Source organism: Calidris pugnax, unplaced genomic scaffold, assembly GCF_001431845.1.
Source record: "Calidris pugnax isolate Ruff unplaced genomic scaffold, ASM143184v1 scaffold18, whole genome shotgun sequence".
NCBI lineage: Eukaryota > Metazoa > Chordata > Aves > Charadriiformes > Scolopacidae > Calidris > Calidris pugnax.
The window spans coordinates 19,113,466-19,137,008 of NW_015090812.1; the positions used below are offsets into that span (position 1 = coordinate 19,113,466).

General features: G+C 37.9%; 2 protein-coding genes across 2 annotated transcripts in view; one reads left to right on the forward strand and one right to left on the reverse strand.

Annotated features, from left to right (window-relative positions):
* Positions 1-15,741, reverse strand: part of PLPPR5 (phospholipid phosphatase related 5) — a 180,262-nt gene extending 164,521 nt beyond the window's left edge. Inside the window, exons 1-5 of the mRNA XM_014939134.1 lie at positions 15,607-15,741; positions 14,701-14,880; positions 11,676-11,815; positions 6,398-6,444; positions 1,465-1,555 (exon numbers count right to left, since the gene is read on the reverse strand). Of these exons, the coding sequence (XP_014794620.1) occupies positions 1,465-1,533 (69 nt within the window). The 5' untranslated portion in view covers positions 1,534-1,555; positions 6,398-6,444; positions 11,676-11,815; positions 14,701-14,880; positions 15,607-15,741. The remainder of the gene's footprint in view (positions 1-1,464; positions 1,556-6,397; positions 6,445-11,675; positions 11,816-14,700; positions 14,881-15,606) is intronic.
* Positions 1-22,661, forward strand: part of PLPPR4 (phospholipid phosphatase related 4) — a 34,919-nt gene extending 12,258 nt beyond the window's left edge. Inside the window, exons 2-7 of the mRNA XM_014939132.1 lie at positions 2,264-2,449; positions 7,449-7,578; positions 9,331-9,526; positions 14,321-14,378; positions 15,656-15,829; positions 17,839-22,661. Of these exons, the coding sequence (XP_014794618.1) occupies positions 2,264-2,449; positions 7,449-7,578; positions 9,331-9,526; positions 14,321-14,378; positions 15,656-15,829; positions 17,839-19,176 (2,082 nt within the window). The 3' untranslated portion in view covers positions 19,177-22,661. The remainder of the gene's footprint in view (positions 1-2,263; positions 2,450-7,448; positions 7,579-9,330; positions 9,527-14,320; positions 14,379-15,655; positions 15,830-17,838) is intronic.
* The last annotated feature ends 882 nt before the right edge of the window (positions 22,662-23,543 follow it).

The window sequence follows — 23,543 nt, forward strand, 5'->3', positions numbered from 1 at the left end:
GAAGTGAAGTTGCAATATGTGTGAGTTCAAGTGCTGTGCAGAATTTCAGTGTGCAAGTAAGAGCAGCAGAGACTTGCTGCAAGCTCCTCACACACCAGGGCAGTGTGCACTGTGTCAGCCTTCCGGTCAGGAGGCCCCTGGTCCCCAACAGCTCCAGAGTCTCTGCTGGCAGGTGTGGAGAGAAGGGCACCCAGTCCCACAGTCTTAATTCCAAGAGAATGAAGACTTTAGGAAGTGCTCTTTAACCCCTGCACATCACTATAATGGCTAGAAACAGTCTAGCCCATGTTGACTAAACATGTGTGCTTGCATTATAGTCAATCAGGGACTGCACCCAGCAGGAAGTGAGTAGTATTATATAATGCATCCAGCTAAAGAATTGGACTTCTTCCTGTGATGGGCAGGAAGCAGAACTCAATTTAATTACATTGTATATAATTATTCCATATATATTATGTCAGATATCATATAATAGTTATGTATTCACAGAATATGTATTATATATTGTGTACATTATATGCTATACATAATATATAATGTGTAATATAGTATGTGAGTGCAGATGTACATCTATGTTTGGGTTATACGTGTATATATACACACTACTTGCTGAAGCAAACCTACTAGATGCCTAGTGTTATTTTTGTAATGCTCATAGCACTTAGGAATGCCAGTGCACGTTCCCTCCCTTTCTACGCAATCACAGTCTTTGTACTATGTGACATTACAATGCATCATCTTGAACTCACACAACCAAACAGACAAAATTCTTCTATTTTCCACCTTCTGCAGATTTTGCTTAGAACACTTTGAAAAGACAACTCACTCTCTTCAAATCTGTCCTTCAGCACATCAAAGATAAGCTGTTCTTTTCAAAAAAGCCCTAAGCTCTATTAAAATAAAGTTTCAGTGAAATTTAGCTAGGCCCGTCTTTCTTTGACCACACAGAATTGCATTTCATGCACAAAAAGTCTGCATTTTAAAAGCCCGATATTTAAAAATCTGAAAATGACCAGTTAGTGCAAAAAACCTTTGTCTCTCTGCCATATATAGTAGGCTATATTAATAACTTTTCCAATATACATGTTTATCCAGTTTTACCTCTGCTATTTTATTCCATTGTTGAATGGGATGTATGACACTCATGTTAATCAAACTATTATTTTTGTAAACGTGTACTGAACATTGCAAGAAAAATATAGTCTATTTTTGAAATTATGTTAAAACAATCCCTGTTTCTCATAATGTGAGGTGCTTACCAGGTTGTATCATCTCTTGAGTAAAAAACCCTTATCAGGTTGTATTATATGATTTTTGATGACTTTTATGATTTGATCTAAGTGAATCTATTTAGCAGTAGCAAGCTTCTACTTTCCAGCTGCAGCTAACAGTGAGAAAAAGTTCTTACAAAGAAAAAAGAAAAGGAAGGAGATAAGCAGTTCACGTCATATAACCCTTAAGTACCTTCATCGCAGTAGAGACACAGGGAAGGAGTTGTTGTATCTCGGTGGAAGAGCAGGCAGTTGTTCTCATGTTGCCTTGTTCAGTGAGAACTCTAGGAAATAACAAACAAAAAATGTTTCTGAGCATTTACTATGAGGATACAGAGAATAATCGCATGCTGCTGGTCAACTCTGAATGTCCCAATGCCACCCTGGGGGCAAGGCTGCCCTCTCTGTTCACTTGCAAGCCAATGGCTTCAATATGCCTTATTGCTCTTCCTTCTCTGAAACAACTACCTTCCACAGAGGCTTACTGATTGAATTTGTGCTTTCAGGAGCTAGTGGCAAGCTGGGGTGAATTTATCCCCCGACGGGCCAACTTCGCTCTTAATAAATTACTGGAAGTAATTGCGAAGGGGAAAATCCCTAAATAGCTAGTGGATAAAAGAATTGTGAACCATAGTCATCAATGTTCTAAACTGACTGAGTCTTGCCAAAGTGCTTCCTTTTAAAAAAAAAAAAACTACAAAATCAAAGTTTGTCTATTAATCATTCATAGATGAAAAGGCTAAATTATGTGGGCTGAAGATTGGATTGGGTGTTTTGACTAGCTTGGTAGGCAGCAGGGTTATTTGGTATCAACTGAATAGTATCATATCTCTAGAGAATTAATTATTTAAAGATGGTAAGATGGATATGACAAGGAGCAGTGAAATGTAAATAGCAAACATCACAGAGATTTATTAACAGACTAAGTTGTCTTTGCAAAAGCATTGCTATTCCCTTTCCAAATACTAATTTTTTGCTTTCTTCTCTTCTAGTTGCCCATATTGGCATCTTCTGTTGTTAGCCTCTATTTTCTTGAACTTACTGATGTCTTCAAGCCAGTTCACTCTGGATTTAATTGCTATGACAAGAGTCTGAGTATGCCATATATTGATCCTACACAAGAGTCTGTTCCCTTCTTGATGTTGCTTAGTCTGGTTTTTGCTGGACCATCAATTACGGTAAGTCTGAGGTGCCAACTGTCACTTATTAAAAATTTTGAACAGAGTTTCAGTTAGCATAAAGAAAATAACTTGTTCGCTTTCAGTTAGGCTGCAGTGTCATCCAGGCTAATCACCTTAGAATTTCAAATTCATCTTTTAATCTTCTATAACAGAAAGAGACACACTCCTTAAAACATTCTCTGTAACACTCTATCTACTTGCACTATCCTGATTGTGGGCATTAATGTTAAGAAACAGCATCTGCAGTCGGGTGACAATAGCTTGAATCATTCTGTTAATGCTGTACAAATATTTGAACTCTTACAGACAGGACATCTCCCTACTCTGAGATACACCAAAAATTCAGGATTATGTTGGAAATGAAAGCCTTCATTTACAGTCCTGAACATCCCGCTTTTGTTAGAACGAGCTTTATTCAGTGAGAAGGTATACATCAACTGTGTCACTGAAATCAATTACTTTCCCAAGTAGCACTGGGACTCCTCTAAATTGTGAGTTAGTCATTAAGAGCAAAGGAGGCTGGTTTAATCATTCACCCAAAGGGAGAAGATGATTTCAGCAGAACAGAAATATCCTGTCAGAACGAGAGCAGTTTGGTCACTATTTGTCATGGTTTAACCCCAACTAGAACCATGCAGCTGCTTGCTCACCATATCCCTTTTTTTCTCCCCCTGAAGGGTGGGGAGAAGAAGGAAAAAAAGAAGCGGAAAGGGACAAAAAAAACTCTCATGGGTTGAGTTAAAGATAGTTTAATAAAAAAAAATAACAGAAAAGGAAAAATAACAATAATAATGACATGGTCACTTTCACTGCCTAATGAATTGGCACTGTCCAGAGCAGTGATTGTGGGGTCCTGCACCCCAGGTAACCCCCCAGCATATATGAGCATGACGTCTATGGTATGGAATAGTAAATTGGCCATTCTATTTTTCTGTCTATGCTTCTATGGGAAGCTGAAAGAAAAGTCCTTGAGTAGTGTTAACATCATTTAGCAACAACTGAAAACAATAGGTATTATTGACATCACTTTCACAGCAATCACTAGAAAAAAATTAACTCCTTCCCAGCTGAAATCAGGACACTATTTTACAGAAAAAAAATAATCAAATTGTTTGATGAAGGTGAGTGTTATCCCTGCTGGAATTCCTGTGTCAAATTAAAATGAAATCTGAAGACTTTACCTTTTCATATATACATACTAGAGGGAATTAATTTTGTCTGATTTTAGGCAGCTTAGACAGGAGCCTTATTCTCACACCACTCCTGTTTGGCAAATTTGGAGCAAGAAATTCACCTTGAGTGGGTGATTCCATACACCTAAAAAGCTGTGTCACCCTTCTGAAAGGGTCTCTTCTCTCCCCTGACAGCAAAAACTGTGCATCTTGGTTAGGTACTTCTCTAAGGCCAGCTGCAAATGTATCTCAGCTGCCAGCTCTGAATTCCCTTGAATTCAACCAGTTCATTCCTTTCATAATACTAGCCAATTTGCAACTGCAAAATGTATAAAATGTGGTGCCAATTTAAAAATCATCAAGCGCTCTTCTCTTTTTGCTTTCCAGGATGTTTTTTTGTTTATTTCTAGTTTGGTTTGGGGTTTTTTTGTTTGTTTTTTTTTTGTTGTTGTTGTTTTTTAAGTAAACTCTCCTTACTGTATTTGGTCTTATTTGCTTTAGAAACCATTTTTGAAGGATTTTTCACAACCATCAGGCTGAAAATTGTACTCATTTAGGAACTTTGAGCTAGGACTCTCAGCACTCCTGGTATAGATGCTTGAAGCAAACACTGAATACTGTGATAAAAACTAAAGTTGTTGCTATTGCAGTTTGGCTGGGTTTCTTAAGTTTAGACAGTATTTCCGATAAAATTCCTGAAACAACCATAGAAGGAATTATATAGGCTCACTTGGGCCACAGTGGAGGGGTTAAAGCCGATTTTTACTTCGGAGGTTATGTCAAGCCTAGGTAATATCAAATACCTTCAACTGAGATGAAAGATACCCATTTCATTATAGTGTGTTTACTATGGGCTTTGATTACACCTGAATAATTTCAGCATTGCATGAAATTTTGCAACAGAAAATATTATTCTTGCTTAAAACATTCTCCTACCAGCAGTACAGAGAACTAATCAAAACCATTCCGTGTAAGGAACTCAAACCCACACTTGAGCATGCCTACCAAACATAAGATTGGTAAAGAAAGTAAATCCTGAAGCTTCAAAGTGCATCTGTTTAAAAGCCGCAAGCCTTAGGAAGGTATAGTTCATTTGTGTTAGTGTGAGCATGAATGTGATGCTTGCATTAGTTGGAAAATGGGCTCTGATAGTGCAAAATACACAACCTCCTTTAATAAAAGGCACTGAAGATGGTGTAGAGCATTGGCTCTTTATTATTCAGTACCACTCCTGAAGTAAAAAACTAGAGGGTTTTTTTTGTCCAATTCTTCCCATTTTATTTGGAAAATAGGCCAATGAAGCTCAGTGCAAAAAAGATTATAAGTGTCCCATTGTCATCTTGTGGAGTTTAGCATTTTATAATTTCATTTTCATTAGCATTTCAATGAATTACGCACTTTATAGTCTGTAAAATACAGAAAGCGTGAGCTATGTGAGTAATTGAGGATCTCCAATAATATAGCATATGTTAGCCTCTGTCTTCAGGTACTTAGGAGACAGAAGGTCATCAAGACTCAAAATACAGCTGTAATTAAGACACACTTTAAATACTACCAAAGAGTGTAAATAAGAAAAAAAAAAAAAAAAAAAAAGGGGGGGGGGGGAGAAAAAAAAAAAATCCACATTGCTTACAAATGCTGGGCCTCTGAACATGAACAGCTCTAAATGAAGCCAACAGGAAGCTTCCCAAACGTCTTTCTTCTACATAATACAGGAGGGAAGACAAGCAAATTCCACTCTCAATCCCGCCTTAAAACCTTATATAAATATTACAACCAGACTTAAATTTTTTCTATATTCTTTTTGTTGATATACTCAGTTTTTCCCAAGAACAGAGACTATATTAAATCTATTCACTTTATAGTAATTTTTTTTTTTTGCAACAAATCTATCACTTCATAATATATTTTCCCAAGCCATTATCACAGGAGGATCTTGTGTCAATTTGGGGCTTTTTGTTTGTTGTTTTTTTCTTTGGGTATTTTGCTCATTATTAGTGAGCAGCAACTGCTTTTAACAGGGTCTGTTCTGTAGCCCTGAAGCGCTACAGAAAATTACTATCAGTATTATTGACATATGTCTTATAGCTTGTGGCATATATGAAATTTTCTGTGGGTATTCATAAACCACAGGAGACTTCAGTGTGGAGCAACTGGACTTGTATGAAATTCCTAATGTGAATATTTTATGTCTGGAATATAGATATACCTGAATTGCAATATGACTTCTGTTCGCTTCAAAGAACCCTGAATCTGATCTTCTGACATATTTTCCCTCTAGCTATTAATTCAAAAATGTTAGGACCAGTCATTTTATCATGTCAGTGTAGGTTCAAACCCTTATCAGCCACTGACTAAAAACCTACTTAAAGGTAACAATGTGCTTTCTAACAGAGATCACTGGGAAATTAGATTACATTGATCTGGGAAATCAATCTGCAAGGAGAGAAATTCACTGCTGGCAGTTTCAGTCCTACTGCCTCCTCTGCTGTGGGAGTTTGTTTCCTTGGAAATACCAGCCTCTGAATTTTCCTTGATATAGGCCTTGCTGTTTCCCATATTTCTCCTCTATCACATGAGCTAATCCAGCTCTCTGGTGTATTTCCCTGTGCCAGACATTCCTTAGAGCTTGGCTAAAAAGGAGTTTCACTGTTTTCTAAGTTTGAAATATTACTGGTTTCTCCATGAGGTTTCAGCTGCAAATTGATCAAATGGAGACAGATAATAGTGACCATAGTTTTCATCTAATTAACATTCCTTAAATAACACTTACCACTGCCTTTTCCAAGTAATGAGATAACCATCACTACTTCAGTTTTTCTGTCAAAGAAAGAAAATTTCAATTTATTAAACCCTTGGCTAAAAAAAGACTTAGACTAAGCTTGTTCATCGTATCTCCCCTCTCCTAGGGTGAGGAGTCTTAGCATGCACACACTTCAATGCTAATTGCAGCAGATTCAGCATAATTCAAATGCTTTAGCATCTCGTTGCATTGTAAGCTTTGTGAATTGCATATATTAGTTTTCAATACATCTGTGGATAGATGAGGTGAATCACCTCTTAGTGGCGAGAACTGCCTCATTAATTTCAATATTTCAACCCAGCCCTTATTCTGAAGTCTGTACAAGCCTTGTGCAGATTTCTAAGTTGTTGCACTATTTAACAAGGAAAACAATCAAACCTGAGACTGCAAATGTATACACGGATCAGGATTTTCCAGCAAGTAGCACCATTTTTCATGCATATTCTTCTCTTCATTTTTATTATAAACTCTTGTCTAGGGCTTCAGTCATAATCTGTTTTGTTTGGTATGTTCAGAGGGACCATAAGGACAGAACTTTTTCTACCGCTATGGATCTGGTTAAAACCCTAGCCAAATTAAACAAACACAGAAGAGCAGGCTGCCACGTAATTAGAAGCTGTTAGGGATTGCTAGGCTTGAGGCCAAGACTGAGTGCTAAAACTACCTCAGGAGCACTGAGATATTGCAGTGGCTCTAGATTATTTTAGAGGCAAGATTTTCTAATTAGTACTTTTTTATTGTAGAAGCATCAACTTTCAGCTGTGGATCAAAACCTCGATTCCACTGAGCACTGTATACTCTATGCCACTTGCATTTAATGCAAGTGCCACCTTCTTGCCTGCCCTCACTCAGGCTAAGTTGCATTACTGAATGTTTGCATAGTGATACCAATGTTTTAAAGGAGAGTACACATCAGTGGATGACAATGGTTGTGGTACAGTTCTATTTCAGCCCTTTAAATTCAATCAGTGTCTTCCAAGTAACTGCTACATTTAATTTAACAGCTCCTTTGTCATTGCAGATAATGATAGGAGAAGGAATTCTCTACTGCTGCCTGTCCAAAAGAAGAAATGGGATTGGAACAGAAGCCAATATTAATGCAGGAGGATGCAACTTCAATTCTTTCCTTAGAAGAGCTGTCAGATTTGTTGGTGGGTTTCAAATGTTAGTCACAAAGAAGAGCTTTCCATATACGTTCAGTTTCCACCATGCAGATTTCCTTCTCTGAAACAGCCTTTCAGAACAGTGCAGGGCTGTCACTCGCACAGTTCTTCTGCCAGAAAATGCAAGAAGAAACTGTCAAATGGAGGGACAGAGTAGGCCCATACTCAGTAATGCAGCATCTACACTCTCCATTTTCCTTTCCTCTCCTGTACTATTGTCAGTGTTTCTAAAAGAATAATTTGTTTTTCATTCTCTGCCCACCTTGAGCTGGCTTTCTTTTAATGGTTTCAGTATGTAGTTTCCCCTGCCTGTCTTCAGTGCATAATAAGGATTCAACCCACCTGACACAGTATTCAGCATGACAGTAAAAACTTGTCAGAAACTGTCAGTAGATTTGACATTCTTTTTCTGGGATGTGTTTATCTACCTGTTGAGAAAGGGCTAGAATCTAGCAACCTAATGATAGAGAGAAACACGTTGAATCATTTTATTTTACTTTGTTTTAATTGTCATTTATGGAAACTGAACTTGAAAAGGCAACTGGACTTTGTTCCCCTTTCTTACCGTTAATTTCTACTACCAATGAGTGGCTAAAGGAAAAGTTCTCTCTGTGCCAGAATTCTTTCATTAGAAAAGCCAGCTTAGGCAAAGACAACCTGCAGGACAGCAGACTCCAAACCTGGTAGGAGGACTATGCACTAGGTTTCTGTAGTCTGGCAAGCAGGGAGGTGATGACAGCAGAGGTTATACAGTCTATGACCAGTAAAGCATCCTCTTAAGAGCAGCAGTGAGGAAGTGAGCAGAGGGGACAGTAGACTACAACATCAGCAAGGAGGACTGTATATAAACCCCATGCTCTCATCTTCTCCTGTATGGCATCCCATTCTATCACCAAAAAAGATAAGCTTATAGATGCATGAATCTCATTCTTGATTCATACGCTGGATTTGCAGTTTCTTTCATATGTTGCTGACTTTAGCATTCTTTCAATTTTAAGATGAAAAATAAATTTATTTATGTGGATACAAGTAAGGAATTTGAGGTAAATCTTTAGGGGACAAACAGTTGAAAATGCTCAGTGAAATAATTGCATTTACTTCAACTGCCTTGTGAATTTGGCATTATTAAACGGACAGAAACATTGATCAGTTACTAAAAAGACTTAAATATTTGGAATTGTGGCAAGGACTGAGTCAGACCTCAGACAGACCTCAGAAATATCAGAGGTGTGAAGGTAACCAACCTAATTGCTGGCTGATGAGTCCCCATTGGTAAAAAGAGAAGAGGTCCTCAGAGCAGTGATTTAATGGACAGCTGTCCATGTTATTAAAAGCCTGTATCCCAGTGGGCAAGTTTAAGGACTGGATGAGCACGTATGCCCTCCTCAAATAGTTGCCTGCCCTTTAGTCAGTTCAGAAAACTGCTTTCCAGTTGAAGCAGCTCCAAGGTAGTTTACTTTTATGAAAAGATGTTGGAGGACACCAAGCCATCAAAATGAAATGTTAAGCATTAACAGGAAGAAAAAAAAGCATCGATAATCTTAATTTTTTTCATTAAAGAATTAAACTTTGCAATAAGTCTTCATGAAAAAAATACATCTTATTCTTCAGTTAAATACAACCAATGTCAAGTCCAATGACACAAGCCACTGGAATGCTGTTGAATGTATTTTTTCATCATTAATTAATCTAATTTATGCATATAATAGAGTTAACAAGCTCTACTGATTTCTTTCTTAGGTGTCCATGTGTTTGGTCTTTGTTCTACTGCTCTTGTTACTGATATTATACAGCTATCAACAGGATATCAGGCACCATATTTCCTGACTGTTTGCAAGCCTAACTATACATCCTTAAATGTATCCTGCTCAGAGAATTCATATGTTGTGGAAGATATTTGCTCAGGATCTGATCTCAATATTATCAATGCTGGAAGGTTGGTTCTATCCTTCATTGTGTACATTTTCAAGTATTCATTTTGGTTTTTATTTTCTGTCCCAGTTTCAAGACTTTTTTTCTAGTTAAAAGTCTGAATGAGTTTTGACAGGTTTTTTTGTAACAAAGGTGAAAGCATAAGTGTCTTTTTAGTCACGTTCAGTTTTCTGTATAAAGATACTAGGTCAACAGCGGGCTTTGGAAGACTTTGTCAGATTCCAAAGTGCAGTTAGTAGCTAGTTATTTTCCCTCCTTCAAAGGATACAATTTCCTATACAATTATTAATAAGTATAGCTCCTGCTGCTTTTCCCAGAGGGATGTGGGTAAGTTCCCCATAAGAGGCACAGGAAGAACTCACCCAAGTACTTTATCTGAGACCCAGTATAACATACATTACTGTCCTGGCATTTTGGTCTTAGTTTGTGAGGCTTGATTTTGGGATTTGTTGGAGGAGTTTATTTTTTTCCTGTTTCTCTAGTTGATTGAAGTTTTTTATATTGACAGCATTGAAAAAATCCCTTTATTAGAGGAAAGACCACAACAGAGCAAATCTGTGTGATCCCAAACAGATAACTTTTCTTTCATGGTATTTCTAACTGGTGTTTTATCCTCCCTGATCATTTAGTCTTTAGGGTCCCTACACAGATAGCCAGGAGAGCAATTTATATTGTTTATAGTAGCAGGTTTTGGACATGCATCAGTCAAGATATAAACCAGACTACACATCTTATTTTAAACAAGCTCAATGTGATAAAACAGTGATAATTCAATAACTGATAACAGGTTGTAGATTTAAACAAAGAATCTGAAGGTATAAGCCATTAAGTTGTACTGTTACAATACATCTGTTACTCATTAGTTCAAGGACTTCATTACCATAAAATGTCCTAAATATAGGCACTACACTACTAAGAAATCATTAAGCTCTTCACTGAATAAAATAGTAGTCTTCCATATCTTTTCCACACCAGGTTAACCTTTGTTGCCTGATAGTCATTGAGTGTTTGAATATTTTGCAGTCCTTCAAGCTTTTGGTGCTTTTTAAAATTTCCTGCTCTGCAAAAAAATTACAGCAAAATTATAGATTGCTTGACTACAGTTTCTGTCTCTGATTCAGCTGCATAATTTCTCTGTGTACCTGATTAGTAGACATGAAGCTGTGTTACTTCTGTCACATTCACTTCATTAAAACTTTGCACTCCTTTCTTGTTCTGTATGCAGCCCCAGATGCTAGCTTCTGTTTTAACTTTGTGCCTCGTGGCATTACATTTTTGTTACATGGATATTATTGAAATGTTCTGTCTATATATTAAGGCACCTCTCCCCCAGTTTTTTTGCTTTTCCATTAATTTCAATGGTCGACACACTTGGGAATCATGAAATCATTCACTTTATAAGTATCTTCCAGCAAATCCCAGAATCTGTCTGCTTTCACTGGGACAAACCAATTTCACTGATGTTTAAAGACCTGCAATTATCTGGTCTTAAATATGTCTAGTGGGCTAAAAATCATAATTAGCATTGATTAATTTGCCATATCTTTTCAATTTATATATGCGGGCGTGATCCGGAGATGGAATGAAGGATTGTAGCTTTATTTGGCCCAAATAATTTGGTGACAATAGTTTTGGTGAAAGGCATAACCAGAATTACTGTGTCAGCCTTCACCTCGCTGTCTCTTCCCATAACCAGCTGCAGTTAGAGGGATACTGCCATTGAGGCCTGATGTTTGCAAACAGTGTCTCACACATACGTGGTGTCCCAGGGAAATCGGTGTAGCTTTACACGTGAGCGAGCAGAAAAATTTTCATTGTTTTATCTCATTCATTTCATTATTGTCTCAAATATGATTCCTACTGCTCTGAATTGACTGCCTGTGGACAGTCCAAAAACACTGATCATTCCTAGGTTTAAATATAATCACTTCCAAAAAATAAGCAAAACCACTTGTAACATATTGAAACTAAGCAGTCAGTTTTTGTGATCATTCCCATCATAGAGGATACATTTGGTGATCTATAATATTCTGGCACCACTATTGCATTTTTCCTTCATGAAATTGTTGCTTCTTTATGCCTGGCTCAACTTTAACAAAGTGTAACTTGTTATTGGTTCAATAATTCCTTCAGTCATCTACTATAGGACTTACATTATAACTTCTCCAGCCGAGGAGGTTAATTTGACTTCAGTAATTTCAGCCTGTAAGGGACTTCTTCATATGAGATTGCCTTCATTTTTCATTTGTACTTTCCAGAAACTTTGGCTCCAGAAATTTGCCTCTAGACTGCCCTATGGAAAGGATAGAGAACACATAATTATCCAGCTGATTATATGAAATCATTTTCTGTAACTTCCCCAAATATCCAGTAGTTTCCTTTGTCCATCTTTTCCTCTATTTATCTTCAAAGAGCCTTTTGAGTCATTTCTGTTCAGATCTCTATCCTCTATCATTTCTGATGTTCTGACTCAGTATGACTTTCCATCTCGATATGACTCTTTCTCATCATTGTTCCCCCTCTACACATCCTCATGCATAAGCATTTAGAGTGATACACTGTCATCTAAGTTCAGAACATGTTTTCTAGGAGATCTTTATTCACCTTTTCAATATAGAGCCTTACAAAAAGGCTACAGCTTGAATTATTTTCATTTTAGATTAAAAGATAACAAATAGAGGAACAAAAGCAGCGTCACCATTAGAGAGTGCACAGAGAGCATTTAGTGTGTAACATGCTGTGCTTGCCCTGAAAGCATAAGAATAGAAAATAAAATAAAGAGAAAATTGACTGTAGCATAGTGACATACCTTATATACTATAAAAATGCCATCAAATCAAGATTAAGTTCTGAGTGGTATTAAAGTTTGTAGTCTCAAATCCACACATCAGCTCCACAGAGACTGTAAGTAGATTTATGCTTCTACTAAAACCTGCACACTGTAAAGGAGCTGATTAGCCATTATAAACATTTACATTTTTTTCATGTCTTTATCCTCCTGTCCTCAACCCTGAAGTTGTTCCCTGGGGATACAAATTGTCAAAGGTTTGTTCAAGGCGGGGGAAAGAAAAACTAAAAAATAGAAGAAGAAGAATTGAGATCTGTCTTTAGATAGGAATAAGGAATCATGCTGATTTCATCTTGGCCAGAGTCATGAGCCTGCTGGAGCCACGGGCTCAAATTCAGGTCAGCAGTGTAGCATTCACACTGAACTATGTGCTCACATTTAATTGCCAATGAATTATTTAGAACAGACAAGGCAAAATGCATAGGAAAGAAATTTAGAAAGTGGACTCTTGATGCTTTGCAGAAAAAATGTCTTTGTCTAAAGCTAAAGGACTACCTGTTAGTCTTTGCTATTTTAAACTAGCTAACCCAGGTGCTGCTAGGAAAATAACTATACGTGGAGCCCAGTCAGGGTGGCAAGACCCATCTGTGAAGCTAAATGATTGTTCAAGTATTTATCCCAAGCTGAGCTTTCTCAGGTGAAGTGGCTGCTCTGGCAGCAAGATAGACATACCCTTCTTCACCAAGACAGCCAGCACATTACATTACATGTCCATGGCATTTTAAGGAGATAAAAGTACAGATATAAACTGCTATATATCTTCACTGCATCTTACTCACTTCTAGAGCTCAGAGATCATAGAAGTTTTTTAGGGTTTCTACAACCTATGGACTAAATGTCTGCCATAGGACAGGTGTTACTGAATTCACCCCCAGCTAAATTTTCCCCTCTATTTTGTAAAAATGTCTTCTTCATATTCCCATCACTTTTCTTTTGTTGTTTTTAGAAGACTGAAGTGGATCTGTAAGAAGAATAATGTTTAAATGTTAGCGGGCCTCATGTGATGGTTCTGTGTAGCTGTTATGCAAACCTTCCTTTTCTTGGTCAGAGAAGTAGAATCTAAGCTGTCACTTTTAATTTTCACATCTGTAGTTTCTGACTCAAGACCCAGTCCATATCATTCAATGGGTTTCAATGGGAGCAGAAGGCCCTCAGAAATTTCAATAATAGATCTGATATTGCCTACTGTCTCACACAGTTTGGACATATTTTCATTTACCCTCTTGCTCTGGGCTTCAGGAAGCTGCCCGATAACTCTTAAAATGCCCTGTACGGGTTCTTATGCTCCATTCTCTCCTATTATGTTATAAAGTGCTGAAATTTGAAAAATAAATGTGAAGACATGGTAAATAAAGATGTAGATTGCATCTCCCTGAGAAGAATCCCATCCTGTCATCCCCCCATTATTAGAGCAACAAAGCAGGGGCACAAAGGTGATTAATTCAGTTGCTGAAGTTAGGGCCTGATTATCAAAGTGTATGACTCCTTACTTTGTAAAGAGTCCGAATGAAGTCAGTGAGAATAATCTTAAGATCAAGGTTCATGCACTAAATAAGTTGTATAATTAGGTATTTACTGAAAAGTTATTATGGAAATTTATTTATAGAAATAAACGTATAGATATTTCTCTCAATCAGCATTCAGCCTTTATCTTGTTCCCACTGTTCTCTCTCATTCTTATTCTCTCTCTTTATCTCGTTCACACTTTTCTTAGTACACAAAAAGAATTTCATGCTAAATATTTACTTCAAAACAAAGGCTTTTCATCAACATTTGTCCATTCTCCAGATTATAGAAAAGAAAATTACAAATTTAATGTTACTGATCCATCAGATGTTGCTTAGGAAGTGTAAGCTGAAAATGACTGTACCACCCAGTGCTTTTTTCAAGTGAACACTAGCATAATGTATTTGAACTAAGAAGCATAATTTGAGTCTCCTTCCTTGGCAGAAAGTCATTCCCTTCTCAACACGCCACCCTGGCAGCCTTTGCAGCAGTGTACATTTCGGTGAGTAACCAACTCTGTTGATTTTCACTTATACAAGACAAAGTCAGAAAGTCATTTGCTGTATATTGTAAAGTGATACGTTGCCTGGTTATCCTCGATGGTTGTAAGTTTTTATCCTCTCAGTCTGAAAGCAAAATAAAACTACTAGAGCTAGTTTTATTGTAGCTGCTATTAAAAATGCTATTAAGAAAAAATTCAACTGCTTCACATTCTTTGTTAAGAAGCAACAAAAAGTGTAATTTTAAAGTATATTTGATGCCTCATATTATTCACATATAAAAGGCAGTGCTTATCTGTCTTATAGGATGATATTTTAACTTACCATCCAAATTAACTTTTGTGTGTTCTGCCTTTTCTTTATCGATGTCTTCACTTGACTTGCTGCTTTTAAACTTGAGGCATTAAGGAACAAATGTTTGTGTGATGTAGTTTCATTTGACCTCCATAGAATTGCAGCATGGATGAACTGGCACAATTACTCCCAGAGGCCTCCAAGGTGCTACTGCAAAGCAAGTGAATAAAAAACCATCAGTAACTAGCAAGGAATTGTAGGACATGCAGCAGTGATCACAGCTGATTTTCCACATCTCATCAATGACATTTCTTCAGTATGGGCTACAACATTATTATGAGTGACCACTTACTTGAAGTTTAAAAAAAAATAAAATAATTCCATCATTCATGTTATAAAAATCAGAGGAAAACAGTAACAACCAGTTAATCAAAGTAGATAATGGAATTGTGCATGTATTGAGAGCTTGCCAGTATTTATTCTGCTGAGGTAAAGGCCAAAATTTGGAATAATACTGATGAACCACCTCCACTTAATTTTTGTGACCTCCCTGACGTCATGGCCCCCAGCTGAGAAATGGATCTTTAAAGCATCTGGTGGTAGTTTTTGTTAGAACAGGTTATTGCTTTCATCTGGCATGACATCTGGCTTCTGTGTTTCAGAAGTGATGACTCCTTAGTCACATTTACAGAACATTTAGTCTCTGACTGTGAACAGTATTTAGGCATAAAATCCTAATCCTAATTGATGTCAACAAGACACACTACCTGTGCTTTTGGAAATCCATTCCTTGTGATTTCAGATCTCCCTACAGTAAGTAAGCAAATTTTAACAGGGCTGTAAATTAAAGTTAAACTGATTATTTGCAGCATTACTGTGGAATAGTGATCTATGTATTAAAGAAACATTAAATGCCAGAAACTAATATCCTCTTACGTATATTCAAGTTTCTTCAACTGCTTCTTCATTTCTTTCTTTTTTCAAGATGTACTTCAATTCCACGTTAACAGACTCCTCAAAACTTCTGAAACCACTCTTAGTCTTCGCTTTCATCATCTGTGGAATTATATGCGGTTTGACTCGTATCACCCAGTATAAGAATCATCCGGTTGATGTTTACTGTGGCTTTCTCATAGGAGGAGGAATTGCTCTCTATTTGGTAAATATAATATTCATGTAGTTAAGTTTTAGCAAATAAAACTGAAAAGGCTGTAATAAGAGTATTTTTTATTAAAACCTTTCATCACGGTCACATACCATAATTAAAATATAGTCAAAATGTGTTGAAGATGATGATGTTAGGGGTAATCACTTCAAAAATAAACAGGGAAAAGCAAATATGTATTTCAGTTTAAAGTGTCATAACAGTGCACAAAGTGGTATGTAATCATCTGGCATTGTATACAGAAACAGCTCTGACATTATGTGCTTCATTAAATACTTAAAGGTACTCATCTTTTCTACTCCACACTTACAAGCATAATGCAAGAAAAATATTGGATTAATTGGTATTTGTTGCAAGCCTGAGTTTTTATTACAAACATTAGCTTTATAAACTCAAAAAAATGGTTACATTAATATGCAGCAACTCAGATGAGTAAATTGCTGATCCTGCAAGAAATCAAAAGCAATATTACACCCTTGTGATTCTTTGCAGCTCTTGGGGAAATTATGCAGGGGAAACAGGCTGCCCAAGCCAGGTTATTCCTATACTTTTCCTCTGTACTTGGTTGAGACAGAGGGAGCAGCTCAGAAGGAGGTAAGGGAGTATGTAGGATAGACCTGTTTGTAACTGTCAGTAGGAAGCTCATCAAGCATTTGCTTTTGCTTGCTGCTCTCAGTATGTCTGCAACATAACTTGCTGCCCTAGCTGTTCAGCACAGTGTCAACCCAGGTGCCTGTGAGTAATCAGGAACTTCTACTGACAACGTTTTTGCTCCAGTGTGGGCAGATGAACAAAAGAGTCTTAACAGCCAGGGGGATGGTTTTGACCCCTAAGAAGTCAATGATGAATTTCAGTATAATACTCAAATAAGTTCATGTCCTATCCCCCTTTTATCTGTGATAAGATAATGTAAGATACATGCAAATGGTCTTCAAAGGTGACTGGGGGGAAAATGGCTTTCACAGTGACAGAAGAAACAGCGACCAGGGTAGATAACAGAAACCCCACGAGCTACTAAAGACAGTTTGTACGATTGCACTGTGAGCAGACAGGCACTCTGCTGAGAATATTATTTCAAATGATTAAGCTGTTGTAAACGCTGAGAAATGGAGCTGTTTTCCCATGTTTGAAACCCGCAACAAGTATGTTCTTTGTTAAGTCTTCTCCATATATTGTCAGATGACAGCATACATCAGAGTACATTGTCCTGGATATCGAGTAGTCAGTGAATCCACCCCAAAAACTTACACACCAGTAAGAGGGAGGGGCAGGGGAGATAACGTGAAACTATAAATAACTCCTGAAAGGAGTGTAAAGAACAAGCAACCTAAGTGATTGAGTCAAGCAGTTGACCCTTTCATGGAATATTCTGTCTTGGTGAAGTCTTTTTAAAATGACAGCATTTTACAGTGAGTCTGCTGAATAAGAAAATGTTGTATAACTAGATCTTATTACAGTTCTGCACAGCTTGGAAAGCAATTGATTTAAAGTTGATAAATTGTTCTATCATGTAGATATTGTATTACACGGTTATTATGCAGTAGAAAGGGCAGAATCACAGGGCAGAGAACAACTCAAGCTGTAACAAGATTCAGTAAATCAGAGCAGACAGTATTGTAGCTGTAAAATAGCTTTGCCTAGAAGACTGAAAACATTTATTTTGTTATTTTCATAACAAAACATTCCTTCTTCAGCTGTATCTGTTGCTTTATAAAATGAAGAAAACTCGAGGCTAAATCTCCTCAACTATTTATTGCCGTGAACTATGTGCCCTAGTTATCCTGCTGAGGCTACTTCATACATATCTAGATGTAGCAGATTGAGGACAGAATTTGGAATAAGGATATACTGGTGGGGGAAGGAAAGTGAGCATACCTTGTCAATTAAGCTGGATTAATTCTGTTGCTCAGTATTTATTTAAAGGCAGAAGAATATAATTAAAATACTTTAAAATGTATCTTTTTTTCCGTAACTGACTGTTGATGCTTCTGTTCAAATACCAGGGCCTTTATGCTGTGGGAAACTTCTTACCAAGTGATGAGAATGTGTTTCACCCAAATTTTCACAGAGAACCTCTAAGGTCTTTGACAGACCTCAGTCAAGATGCCAACAGAATCCTGCCAGGTAAAAATGGTAGCAGCAGCGATGGCATTGTTTCTCACCGTACAGAAAGTATCCTGAACAGAAACCACAGAGATACAGGGTCTCTGACCAATATCAAGAGAGCAAATGCTGATGTAGAAATAATAACACCACGAAGTCCCATGGGAAAGGAAAATATGGTTACTTTCAGCAACACTTTGCCAAGAGTCAACACACCATCCTTGGAAGATCCAGCAAGACGAAATGCAACAATACACGCATCGATGGATTCTGCCCGTTCCAAGCAGCTGCTTTCCCAGTGGAAGAACAAGAATGAAAGTCGAAAGTTGTCACTGCAAGTAATAGAGACTGAGTCTGGCCAGTCACCACCAAGGGCTATTGAAATGAGGTCAAGCTCTGAACCCTCCAGAGTGGGTGTAAATGGTGATCATCATGGTCCACCTGGCCAATACCTGAAAATTCAACCTGGCAGTGTACCAGGTTGTAACAACTCAGGTCTTTCTGGCGGGCCAAGGGTCTCTATTCAGTCACGTCCTGGTTCATCCCAGTTAGTGCATATTCCTGAAGAGACTCAGGAGAACGTGAACACATCACCCAAAAGTAGTTCAGCTAGAGCTAAATGGCTGAAAGCTGCTGAGAAGAGTGTTGCATGTAGAAGCAATAGCCAGCCAAGAATCATGCAAGTAATAGCCATGTCTAAGCAGCAAGGAGTGCTTCAGGGCAGTCCAAAGAGTTCAGAGGGAAGCACGGTCACCTGTACAGGAGCCATCAGATATAAGACCTTGACAGACCATGAGCCAAGTAGCATCGTCAGAGTTGAGGCCCATCCAGAAAATAACAGACCTGTAATTCAGATGCCATCAGAAGGTGAAGGAAGTGGGTCATGGAAATGGAAAGGTCCTGAAAAAATCACCCTTCGTCAGACATATGAGCTAAATGATCTTAACAGAGACTCTGAGAGCTGTGACTCCTTAAAAGACAGTTATGGGTCAGGTGACAGGAAAAGGAGCAACATAGATAACACAGAGCATCACCATCATGGAATCACTACAATAAGAGTCACGCCAGTGGAGGGAAGTGAGATTGGCTCAGAGACTCTGTCCATTTCTTCTAGCCGGGACTCAACACTTCGAAGAAAAGGTAACATCATTTTAATCCCTGAGAGAGGGAGCAGTCCAGAGAACACCAGAAACATCTTCTATAAAGGCACATCCCCCACACGAGCGTACAAGGAATGAGAGGAGACATATCAGCTGGTCCATACCACCACAAAGTGAACACATCTTGACACAGGTTCTGCTTTCTTTGGTTTGAGCCGATAGTTACCTTTGATGTGCCAGATTATTGACCAGCAGCCCAACTGTTGTTGAACACTGCTGATGTGCAATGTGCATGAGCCTGTGAAAAGCATGTGGTGGGGGGAAAAGCACAATGCCCAAACCTAACTAATGTGAAACATTTTCATGCAACTTGTTTCTTCAGACTCAAAACGTTTATCTGAGGGTGATGATGTCAATCAAAACAATGGTCTTGAACACAGACACTTTATTTCCTGAATGTGCCAACTTTTAATTTTATTTATATTTGTGTCCAAAATCGACTGAATTTTTCACAGCAAAGGCTGTATCAGTGGTATATATTCACCTTTGCAGAATTTGCACCAAATCTTTAATACAGGATGGTGCTGATGATAACTTTAGATGTTTTAAAAAATTGCATACTCATTAGACTCTACAAACACATGACATATTGATGTGCAGTTACTTTAAAAGTAATATTGCTAATACTATGATGATGCTGGCTGCATTCATTTAGCGTAGGAAATATTTACAGCTTTGTTATAGTGGATCTGTCACATTCAAAGATTGCAAAGGTTTTGTGTAGTTCTTTAAGATGTCTACTGCAACAAAAAATTGTGTGGGTGACATTCCATTAGAATGGAATAACTATCTATTTTGAATAGTTTTGCTGCTACTGCTCAACTTTTGTTTAAGAACAGGTGCTACTAATGAAGAGGCTGCTTCTTAGTGGGCTAACTTGTAGATTGTTTTAAATTATGTTTTTTAAGGGGTCTTTTAAAGTACTACAAGTAATTCAGATTTTACATTTTTAAACCTCTTACTATGTCCTTCAGCAACCCTTCCATTTTTCTATTAGTTTTTAACCGTATAATGCAGGACACCAATAGCTGCAAGATATGCAAATGTGTTGTGGTTTGGGCCAGACTGGCCACTGAAATGAACGACTGAAAGGTGAGCCATGAGTAAATAAAAATAAACAGCCACTTTCCCAACCAGCTTCCAAGGAGACAGTAATTAATATCATAGCTCACACTTAAGAAGCAGTCATTCAGCTCACTTGCTTAGCATGCCACTAGAACAGTCACAAGTTCCACCCCAGTCACCATCATTTAGGGGATTTATGCTTCGCTTTCAAAATGGAATGCCTTGGTATTGCAGAATCACAAATGAGTGTTGCATTGTGCCACTACTACTCACCTTCCTCAAGACACCTTCCAAAGCCTTCTTAAGCATTATATTTTTCCCACCACTGCCACTTAAGAATATGGAGCGTCTCTGCACCTAAGGAGAATACGGATTGTTTTAGTAAATTGAGCTTCAAATATAACAAAACAACTTGCCTGCTAAAAATCTGCATTGCCAAAAATTGTTGAAAGGATAAGCTCTGAAAGGAATAAGCATAGCATGTCCTGGGCATACTAGAAGAAATGCCTCATTACATTTGACTCTTACTTTAATAACTTAAACCATGAAAGAAGCCAGGGGCAGTGCTTGCCCCGTGCCACTCCTCATTCTCTGAAAGAGAACCTGAAAGAGAACTACTATCGGAAACCTCCCAGTTCCCCTGGGAGGAGAAGGGAATGGTTTAGCAGTCCCCTCACTGAGTAAGTTGTAGCACATCAGGTCTGTTCTTTGGCTTCTTGAAAGGAGTGTTTTGCTCCAAGTCCTCTTCTGATTTAGTGTATCAGAGAACATGATAAATACTACTACTAAATAGTCAGAACCTGTCTACCCCACAGACCCTACCCCAGAGAACTCTGAGGAAAAGCCTGTCCTACCCCAGCCAAGTAGTAGGCAGAAGAAAGAATCATCACATCCCAAGAAAATAAATAGCACAACACACACACAGACCAAAAAAAAAATCCACAAAATTCTCAAAACCAAAACAAAATCCCAAACTTCAATCCCAAATTTCACAAGTATGAGGATGGTGTTTGCTAATCTCTATAGAAGGGATTCAAGTCAATGGAAGCTTTATATACTTTCCCAGTTATACAGGTGCTCCAAGCTTAGCTGAGTGCTGCCAGCCAACCCTCTCAAGCAATTCTTCCTTCACCTGCCCATCACCCAGGGTTGTTGAAAGGCATTGGTCCTTAAGGAAATGACCGCACTTTTCCTGCTAGTCATAGAAGACAACCTCATCAGACATTGAATGATTGGGAGGAAGTATTTTGCAGCTTACATGTAAGAAGCTAACCGGTAGGGTTGCAGCATATTGTGTATGTCAAAGGCACAGTATGTTGAAGACACACTTTAAGGCACATTAGCTGGGAAAAATCATCATAGATGCCAGGGAAAAACAAAAAAAAATATGTAATTTTTTAGAAATATGTTCTCAGACTCTAGTATTTACAAGTCAGGATTTGTTTTTTCTTTTTAAAAGGATGAATCTTTAGTCCTTGGTATTTAATATCAAATTTTGTACAAGGTTCCTAGGAATTACAACACTTGGATTGTCATGAACAAAACCCTTTGGATTTAGTTTAGTCTAGGTACATGATAAAGCAGGTAGGATTAGCTTTAAATGAATAGGTAAGACACAATCACTGTTGGCCTATCAATGCAGGGAAATAAGATGCAATCATTTGTTAGTTTGTAAGTGCAGGGGAAAAGAACATAAGTAGATGAACCTGGAAATAATGGAAAATTGAAATGGAGAATAATGGCAATAAAGCAAAGATTAGAAAATGTTCCCTCTGGCAATTTAGCTGTTTTGGAAACAGCAGGATTCCTGGTGGGAGTGTTTGTTCTTTATTCCTTGGTTTTAGTCAGATATATATTGGCATCTGTGTTGCTTTTATTACTCTAAAACTTGCTGCACTATTTCAAGTGCAGTGTGATATTTTTCCTAAGGTTTCCTATTTCTTAACAAAAGATTTTAAAGCTCTTGTGTAATCATTGAAATTGTGTTCTTTACATAAATATTGATATATTCTTTTTTACTCAAAGTGCCAAAGGCTACTGTTTTTAATAATGGCTTATCAAGTTATATTACGTTAGAGAGCAGAAATGTAATAATATATACATTGGAACTTAGACCTCTGCATGTATATTTGATAAGGAGCCTTTTGTAAAATTACTCTTTGTTTACATTCCACTGATACCTTAATTTAAAATTAATCAAATAAATTGACAGGTGACATCTTCTTAGTGTTCTGATTTTCTTACTTGCTAACAGGCACGAATTTCTTTGTTAGGCTGTGCTTTACTGAGAAAATAAAATACTCAAAATTAAAATATGTTTTTAAAGGAGAATTCTCTATATAAAGTATTGTGTTTAATAAAATGTTATGCAATGTTTTCAAATGGAAAAGAATTTGTAAATTGCTATAAATGTATTTTGTTAAATAAGTACAGATCAATGCTACTGTGTGAGTTTATTGTGCTAACATCATGAAAATAAAGATAAAATTCCTCATTAATGTTCAGTCATCTCTGTGGTGAATCAAAGTCTCATTCACCCTAAATTATTTTTAAATATCAGGTATCTCATGACATGTAAAACTGGTCATCGGTGGGAAGCTTCAAAACGTTGTGTATGTAGTTGTAAATTGTGAGGAACAGCGTCCAAGCAAGCTTGTCTCTGTCCAAAAATCATTTACAAAAAAAGATAGTGAATTGCGAGCTTTAGGCCATGTGAGGACACATCTGCTAGATCATTCTGCAGGACCAGCTGCATTTCTAAGCCCCTAAGGCCTCTAAACTACCTTGCTAGTTTTGGGTAGAGCTGCTGGACACGGTAAGAACCACCTTGGATTTGTGAATAAGAAGAGGGCAGATGTCAGGAGCAAACCTGAGAAGAAGGGCTCTCCCCAGGGGAGGAAGTTATAATGCAGGAGTCATCAGGTGACATACACCTTTTGCTGGCAGCAGTGAAAAAGTTACGTGGAGCAGCACGCTGTCAAAACCACTGTCTTATCTAGAAGCTGCATGAGGTATCTAAGAGCAAACACTGTCTCCAAGCATGTCTTGAAACATCCTGAAACCGGCAACAGGAGGGCCCCAAGTGCCTGGGATGGATGACACTGCTGTAGCTGAAGCATGCATGGACATTGCCAATGGCATAATAAGGACCACAGGGACTAGCAGGGCCCCTGCAATATGTGGCAGCAAAGCAAACTGACTCTGAGAAGCTTTTTTACATGTGCCTGGGGCATTGTGCAGGCTGCTGCTTTGCAGTTGCATGTCCTTCTAACAGGTGACTTGCCTTGGCTGGGGTGGTGGAGGGACTGGGCAGCTGGTGGCACTACTAGCTCCAGTCTGGCACCGCTGAGTGGTACAGCGACAGCATACACATGCTGTGC